Raw genomic sequence first — 9185 nt, 5'->3', positions numbered from 1 at the left:
CCAATCTTTTCACCACTGAACTGTTTTGGTTCTATCTATCTATCTATCTATCTATCTATCTATCTATCTATCTATCTATCTATCTATTTGCATTTATGCATTTGGCAGGCAGTTTTATCCAAAATGATACACTGCATTCATGGTACACATTTTATAGTTAATATTGTATGTTCCTTAGCATATTTTAAGACTTTTTAGTCGACTAAATGTAATTGTTTTCACAGTATACAGATTTAAGATGATTCTAAATTATTTGAATAAATGCATTTTGAAACTATTATTATTTAACTAAAATCAAGTAGATGCAAATAATTAATAATAAACTGTGCCATTTATTGATATTGATATGATTTTTTTTTAAAGTGCAGAAATCTTACCTGTTTCATTTATGTATAACTGACAAATATGCATCACAAGTTTATTAGTTTGTTTTGGCTAAAATGTGTAATCCAAAAGCAATTCAGATTAAAAAATCTTAAATTTGGGCCTAAATATTATGTTTATCAATTAGATTATGTTCTGTTTTGGGCCATTGTGCACTTCATTCTCTCTCAATAACCAAATTGTTGACTGATTTTAGGATTTTGTGGTAATAAATAAATAAATACAGGAGCAGTTTATTTTTATGTTGCAATAACAGTAAAAAAATAAAAAATAAAGAAATGGGGTAAAAGCGTGGCCATGTGACAGTGACTACAGGTGGAGCCCCACAGAGACAGTGATTGCTGTTGATGCTGCACAGATGTGTAGGACCGCAGATGGCTCAGCAGCACAAACGCCTGATACTCGAGGGACTCAAAATGAAAAATATATATTTATTTGTATATACTTGCACATTTATATAAAACAGCCTACACAAGTGTGATTTCAGTGCTTTCTCCGGTGAGATTTCCCAGTGAGATTTGCTCCCTAACAGTAAACTGCTCTTTCCATGTTTGCACAAGAAATATCCTAAACTATTATTAGCATGATTCTTCCCGAAGAAAGAGCATAATATAATATATTCTTCCACCCATAACAAACTTTTTTGCACTAAAAAGCAGTAAGATGTACACCTGCCAATTTTGGGCTAGTTTGGGATTATAAATCAGTGGTTCTCAACTCCAGTCCTCGGGACCCACTGCTCTGCACATTTTGTTTGTCTCCCTTATTTATCGCACCTGATTCAGATCATCAGCTCATTAGGAGAGAGATCCATGAACTGAACAGAGTGTGTCAGATTCAGAAACATTCAAAATGTGCAGAGCAGTGGGTCCCGAGGCCTGGAGTTGAGAACCACTGTTATAGATGATTGGAGTTGTTGACTTGTGTTATTGATTTAAGCATTTGTTTTGTTTTGTTTTGTTTTGTTTTGTTTTGTTTTTTCTTATATCAATTCCGAAATCTCCCGACAGCCAACTTTTAAAATGAATTTTGAGTACATATTGCATAAATGTTCATTTGATTTTGGACTATTTTGTGCACCGCACATTTCCCATTATTTATTTTATTATGTATATATCGCCATTAGCAGGTCTATTCTCTACATATCAGCATTAAATCCATTACTAAAAGACTTTATGTACATGAACTCTGTCTACATCTTGTCAAATTAGAATCTCATGCATGAGGGAAATGGCATTTTTTCTTATCATTATCAATTTTTTATCAGGCTGCCTGGAAAGAAAGTCATGTTTACAAGTTACAAAGTTGATACAACAAGCGCTTTGAGGGGAACAAGTTCACCAGTGACGTGAAATCTTTGAAAGAGAGTGAATGAGTTTTCTTTGAGTTACTTAGTAGCAAGCAAACCTGTGCATTATGCTTTATTTAAAATTAAATCATCAAGACTTACACTACCGGACAAAAGTTTGGAATAATTACGATTTTCAGTGTTTTTGAGTCTCCTCTTCTCACCAAAGCTGGATTTATTTAATCAAAAATACAATAAATTATTAGAATTTAAAATGACTGTTTTCTACTGTAATATATTTTAAAATGTCATTTATTCCTGTTATGTAAACTGAATTTTCAGCATCATTACTCCAGTCTTCAGTGACATGATACTTCCTTTAATACACATTTACTGCTATTTTTTGAGGGATTTTCAATACAACCATTTTTTGGAGACACCATAACATTTTTTTTTTTTCATGGCAGTCTATTGTTGTGCTCTAATCTATTTCAGATAAACCCGCCCCCGAAAAGCACATAAAAACAAAGTTAAGTAGTGCTTCTAGATATCACCACAAGCATTAAAAAATCCATATCAGTCAACCACTATGAAAAAGCTTCATACTCTGAGACTCGAGTCTACATCTAGTCAAATCATAATCCCACGCAGGGAAAAGGCATATTTCATGCTGTGCACAATGATATGAATGTGTGATATGAATATGTAGCAGTTTCTGTATTAGTGGCATTTGCTTAATATAATGGACAGAAAATAGAAATGGTTCTTAATTACAAATGTATAAGAAAAGTGTTAATGTGTAGTTTAGAGCACACAATGACCATTTAACCCTTTTGCGCATGATTGAGTAAATGGTGCATCACTGCACAATGCATAACTAAAATTCAATATAGCATTCATACAGCCTCAGGCCATCCAAGATTAAATTGAGCTTGTTTCTTCATCAGATTTGGAGAAATGCAGCATTGCATCACTTGCTCACCAATGGATGCTCTGCAGTGAATGGGTGCCGTCAGAATGAGAGTCCAAACAGATGATAAAAACATTACAATAATTCACAAGTAATCCACAGCACTCCAGTCCATCAGTTAACATCTGGAGAAGACAAAAGTTGTGTGTTTGTAAAAAACAAATTAAGACATTGAAAAAGTGGTCTCCAGACGTTAACTGATGGACTGGAGTGCTGTGGATTACTTGTGAATTATTGTGATGTTTTTATCATCTGTTTGGACTCTCATTCTGACGGCACCCATTCACTGCAGAGCATCCATTGCTGAGACACTGATGCAATGCTGCATTTCTCCAAATCTGACGAAGAAACTAATCTTAAACTTAAATGTCTTGAGGTTGAGCACCTTTTCAGCAAATTTTCATTTTTTGGCTGAACTCTCTTTACTAATTCAGTTCTCTTCATAATTTTCACTCCTTTTTTTATCTGGTTGTTAAAGTGGATGTACATAGTCAGTTCTCTTCACGTTCACAGCAGGTGTCATAAATAGCCCAGGTGTCTTGTTTTATTATTTCACATTTCAGCTTTGCTTGAAAAAGCATGCATGTGCTGCTTGTCTGTCTTTAAAAATAAATGACACTGGGTTTGCGGTCTAATGCCAGATATGCAAAACATGCATAATTTAAACCTTTAATTACATTTGCATCAACTTGCATGAACATCAACTCAAATATGTAATATATTTTAATGACAGCACAACTTACATATGAGGTTCCTGGGTCTGGAAAGCCCTGATCTAATGCAATGACAATCCATAAGTATGACTCAAGTGTCCAAATACTTTTAAGGCCACTGCAGTGGTCATTTCTCTCTCTCTGACCCTTGTATAACAGTGTTTGATTTAATAAATGTGATTCATTTTAATTCATCATCATCATCATATACCAGTGTTTTGTTCCTCCCCCTCCCACATTTGTGGGATGTAGCTGTTGCGATTTCCGAGTCGTCGTCATGTTAGTCAGAGAAATGGTTGCCTGACGAGCATCACCGTACACTGGGATCCGGGAACCGAATTAAAATGTAAATACAGCAACAGCGTCAACGCAAAAACATCTTTCCAGATGAGATGCGCGTTTTTCTCTGCGGTGCACGCGGGTAAGATGAACAACATTTGCATTGACTGTTTGGGAATAGTCTTTACTTATTATTTGACATCGATCGATTGCAATACGCGGCGATGGAGAAGTTATTGGCAAACTCGGCGCTATTCGAGATTAGAGTGAGTGAATCAGTGCCATAGCGTGATGTCTTGCTGTTTGTCAGACAGAAATAACAACCCTCCAACAGGAAGATATGCAACTGAAATTCACAAGCAAGCAAGTGAATCTGTCATTCGCATGTGCGAGAGAGAGCAGGCGTTTAACGTCGTTCAACTTTTTTTCCAGCTCACATCAGTCTCGTTATTGTAGCCTAGATTTACTCTGATGTGAACGCATAGTGGCTACAATTCAAGACTGCGGTAATGCAGTCATTCGTTCATTATCGCAAAATAAAACCCCGACAGGACTGTATGTCACCATGGAGAGGTTTATTTTGTGATAACGACCCGCTGGCTGTGTATTAACACGCTTCTCAGTTAAATAAATATGAAATATTGATCTGAGTGGGTTATTTTATTATTTTACTTGTAAAATAATTTGCAGCTTAGTAAAATAGTCAGTTGCTGTAGTAATGAATCGGGTTAGTAATGCAACGTTAGTAGCCTCTTAAATTAGGTTATAGGCTATTAGCCTATTAATATGAAATAAATAGTTAAGTTAATTATTCTGGTCTAAATAACTAACGTGGCTTCCTATATTTTGCGTTCTTTCTAATCCAACTCTATGCATGTCGATATTCCGACCGAAGGTTTTTTTGTTTGTTTGTTTTTTTGGTTGGTTGGTTTTGATTTGATTAATTATCGAACTTACCATTTTGAGTCACAAGATGGCGCAATTAGTAATAAGTGTCGAAACTTTTAGCTATATGTCGTGGTGCGTTCAAGTTCTTCTGCGAAGTTCGTGTCGCGAAGTCGTAATTATGACGTCAAGTGCATTTAAATCACTTCGTCTTGTGCAAGATGGCAATTACAGATTTTTTACCAAAAAAAAACAAAAAACAAATAAAAAATACAGCAAGGTATTTTACCTCATATGAATTGATGAATACAGAACATGCATTGTAATTGTACAATAATCATATTTTGAACATGCAACTTTGCTAGTTTTATTGTGATTTTTTTTTTTTACTGTCAGCTACATATACACTGCATCCATTGCATCAACCGTGTTTTAACACATAAATAGGCAATGCTTCTATTAAATTATTGACTCTTTTACCTGTAAGGCGGGACTAAAGCCACCATACTGAGTGTTGCAATTTCTTCCTATTCAGTGAAATACAAGTGGACAAGTTATAACGTCTGATATTACTGAGTCAGAAGAGTAGCACTGAAGCAGTGGCTTTTGTCTCATGTAACACAGATGTCATCATGCATATCGCTTGTTTTGGCTTTAGTATATGTACAGCTGGCAGCAGTTAGCCTACAGTTATATTTGAACCCACTGTGTGTCGTCCACGATATGAGATAGACACATCTAGATGCTGTTCAGTACAGCGTCTCTCAGCTGGTTCTGCTTCAGGACCCACATTGTGCATCAAGTGGCAACACCGCTTTTTGTAAAGAATCTAAAAAAAATGTTCATAAAATCAAACATTGAAAGGCATTTAAATGAGCTGCACAGACCCAACAATATGCAACAAGACTTAAGATGACATAAGCTTGAATTTCAGTGCTTTTAGAGTCATATTTTCTGAAGGCATATCACACAACCTGTCAATGTTGACAAACAGCAAAAAATGATTTTCTTACTTGGTATTTCTGTCGTGTTTTCCAGTACAAATATATAAATATTCTTAAATTGAGATACATATACATGAGAAGCAAAATGATTTAATATATCAAGTCTTGTTTTGACAAGACAATGAAAAAAAATCTGCTTTTGGACAAGAAAAATAATCTTAATTTATTTCCCTTGGTCCATTGCCAGATTTCTTCTTGTTTTAAGCAAGAAACATTTCATTTTGATGCATTTTTAAGAAAAAAGCACTTAATACCGTAAGTCATTTTGCTTCTCAAGTAAATGTATCTTAATTTAAGAATGATATTTGTACTGGAAAACAAGCAGAAATACTAAGTAAGAAAATATATTTTGCAATGCATCTGTCTAAATTGATAAGCAAGAATTTTACTAGATTTGCTGTCTCTTTTAAACAGTTGTATAATTTTGCTATTATGCATGCTTATATATTTATTATGTGCATTTAGCATTGGTTTTATATGCTGAATTGATTTTATTCATGAATTAACATTGCATTTTTCTCTTTTCAGATGACAGCACGCAATATCTACTCAACCACCATCCATCATCATGAACATGCATATGTGGATATTGGCCATACTGTCTTTTGCCACGTTTTTCACCTTAATTGAGATGTTAGACATTTATGGGGATATATGTACAGGCCTGTGCGTCTGCGAAGATAGAGACGGGATTTTTACAGCCAGCTGTGAAAACAGAGGAATTAACAATCTGTCTGAGGTAACACCTTTACACTTCACTGCTTATCATCTTCTGCTCACAGGGAATCTGTTAAAGAAAGTCTCCCTCAACGATTTCGTTCAGTATGAAGGACTCACCATTTTACATCTAGGCAACAACGATATATCAGAAATCGAAGGTGGGGCTTTTAACGGACTCCAGGGATTAAAGCGACTGCATCTAAACAATAACAAAATTGAGGCACTAAAGGACGACACATTCCTCGGACTTGAAAGCTTGGAGTACCTACAGATTGACTATAATTATATTAGCCACATTCAACCGAAAGCCCTGAGCGATTTACGTCACTTAGAGGTCCTCATCCTCAATGACAATTTACTATCCACTCTGCCAAACAACATCTTTCAGTATGTTCCTTTAACTCATCTCGACCTGAGAGGCAATCAACTCAAAGTGCTTCCCTATATCGGCCTTCTGGAGCACCTGAGTCACATTGTGGAGTTACAGCTTGAAGAAAACCCGTGGAATTGTTCTTGTGAATTAATTGCGCTAAAAGCCTGGCTTGAAAGCATATCTTACACAGCTTTGGTCGGAGATGTGGTTTGCGAAACTCCCTTCCGACTGCACGGACGAGACCTCGACGAAATCTCAAAGCAAGAACTGTGTCCCCGCAGAGCCATCGCCGAATACGAAATGCGCGCAGAACCGGCTCACAGCAGCGAGATCCTCTACAAAACCACGTCAGCGACGTTCACAGCGGGATTTGCGTCCTCAACCATCTTGCGCGCCACAAAAAGCAGCCGCTTGTCGGGAAAACTTCGCGTTAAACCCACTTCGCGCTCGTCTTCAAGCAAGCCGCAGAATTACGGTCCGATGTTGGCCTACCAAACCAAATCTCCGGTTCCTCTAGACTGTCCCAACGCATGCACATGCAATCTCCAAATCTCAGACCTCGGGTTGAACGTTAACTGCCAAGAGCGGAAAATCGAAAGCATCTCGGATCTTGATCCCAAGCCGTACAACCCCAAAAAAATGTACTTAACCGGAAACTACATCTCTTCGGTGTGCAGTTCCGACTTCAATGGCGCAACTGGATTAGATTTGCTCCACTTAGGCAACAACCGCATTGCCGTCATTCACGATAAGACATTCGGCCAACTTATACACTTAAGAAGGCTTTACTTAAACGGCAATTTAATCGAGCGGCTCACCGAGGATATGTTCTACGGTTTACAAAGCTTGCAGTTTTTGTATTTGGAGTATAACGTTATTCGAGAGATCGCGGTTGGCGCCTTCCAGCAGGTGCCTAATCTTCAATTGCTGTTTCTCAACAACAACCTCCTCAAGACTCTACCACTGGGCGTCTTTGACGGATTAAGCCTGGCTCGATTGAATCTGCGCAGCAACCACTTACGAACTCTTCCAGTCGGCGGCGTTCTCGAAGACCTAACGTCACTGGTGCAGATCGATCTCTTCGAGAACCCTTGGGATTGCTCGTGCCTTGCGGTGGAGATGAAAAACTGGTTGGAGCAGCTCAGCACTGGTACTGTGGTGAACAGCGTCGTTTGCGAATCTCCACTTAGTCTCTCAGGAGAGGATATGCGATATGTTCACGCGTCTCACCTCTGCCCGGAAAGCTCAAACCCGCAATCTTCCGTCGTGCCGCCCTCGGAGGAATCCTTTCCTGGTAGTACTATCACTTTAGAAACAGCCTTGGATTATGACACGCAGTATCCCGCCGTCCCCCTTTCTGTTCTTATACTCGGTTTGTTGCTCCTTTTTATATTGTCCGTATTCGTCGCCGCTGGATTGTTTGCTGTCATAATGAAGCGCCGTAAAAAGTCTGAACGCCTGGCTTCGGTAACCGCCAATGCAAGCTCCTTCAATGCAATGTACACTGACAGAGCGAAGTCTAGAACGTCGGCGGGCCACGTCTACGAATACATCCCGCCCGCAACAGAAAGCGGTGCGAAAAACGGCCCCTATAGTGAGGGAAGCGCAATCGAGAGTTACAGAGACTTCGAAGAACTCAATAGAGTTCTGGCGTCCAATTTGGATGAAGACGTCGGGAGCAACGCGATAAGCTCCGAGTTCAGCGCCGGCACTCCAGACGTGCTCAACAGACACTCTCCTCTCTTGGACGACAACTACTTTTACCGAGATATCTTGGCTAGGGACCAGCAGGCCTCTTACAGGGGTAATTTAGCATGTAAGCATGGCACACATGCATCAGCTCACTGCGTGCCAGACTTTGATGTGAGACATCAATACTTGAATCCGGAAAGGGTAGAGCAGACCATGGTGTACTGCTCGACGCCAACCACCGTCTACATAGAGCCCAACAGAAGCGAATACTGGGAACTGAAAGCCAAGCTTCATTTCGAACCGGACTATTTGGAGGTTCATGAGAAAAGGGCGACCTTCACACAGTTCTGAAATATGGATTTTTCTTAATTTTTTTAGTTTGGGAGAAAACATTTTATCTGAGAAAGAGGTGAATCTCACAAAAATATGATTGCACTTCAAAATTCAAAAGAAAGAAAATTTGTTTTTATATTTTTAATTAAATATCATTTTATATTTATAAATGTACATTTTATTTTTATTTTGCAAAAAGAAAATGAAGCCTAATTATTACTATTATTTGTATTTATTAATTTTCTTTTGCATTGTGACATTTTGCTGGACAATTAATCCCATTTTTCCCCATTTTCATTTTGCAAAAAAAGAAAAAAAAAACTAAAATAATAATAATAATTCTCTAATTCTCATTGATGTGGAAGAAATAATTTAATAAATTATCTATACATCAAATTTATAATTTGTATATTTTATTTGGATTTTGCATAAAGAAAATGAATCCTAGTTTTTACTATTACTTTTTATTTATTTATTCATTTTCTTTTGCATTGTGACATTTTGCGGGACAATTAAGCAAATTATATAATTAAATTCAATTCAA

General features: G+C 37.6%; 1 protein-coding gene across 1 annotated transcript; it reads left to right on the top strand.

The window, feature by feature from the left end:
* Positions 1-3605: 3605 nt before the first annotated feature.
* LOC109100136 (SLIT and NTRK-like protein 5) lies at positions 3606-8857 on the top strand. The gene is made up of 2 exons (XM_042731910.1): positions 3606-3776; positions 6052-8857. The coding sequence occupies exon 2, from the start codon at positions 6092-6094 to the stop codon at positions 8657-8659; it is 2568 nt and encodes an 855-aa protein (XP_042587844.1). The 5' UTR covers positions 3606-3776; positions 6052-6091; the 3' UTR covers positions 8660-8857.
* Positions 8858-9185: the final 328 nt, after the last annotated feature.

This window comes from Cyprinus carpio, chromosome B9 (assembly GCF_018340385.1).
Source record: "Cyprinus carpio isolate SPL01 chromosome B9, ASM1834038v1, whole genome shotgun sequence".
In the NCBI taxonomy this organism is placed as follows: Eukaryota; Metazoa; Chordata; class Actinopteri; order Cypriniformes; family Cyprinidae; genus Cyprinus; species Cyprinus carpio.
The sequence above is the reverse complement of the archived record's forward strand: the minus strand, read 5'-3'. Positions and strand labels throughout refer to the sequence as shown.

What these genes read in the sequence shown, in the direction of transcription:
- LOC109100136 (XM_042731910.1), top strand. Translation starts at nt 6,092, where the DNA reads ATGAACATGCATATGTGGATATTGGCCATACTGTCTTTTGCCACGTTT.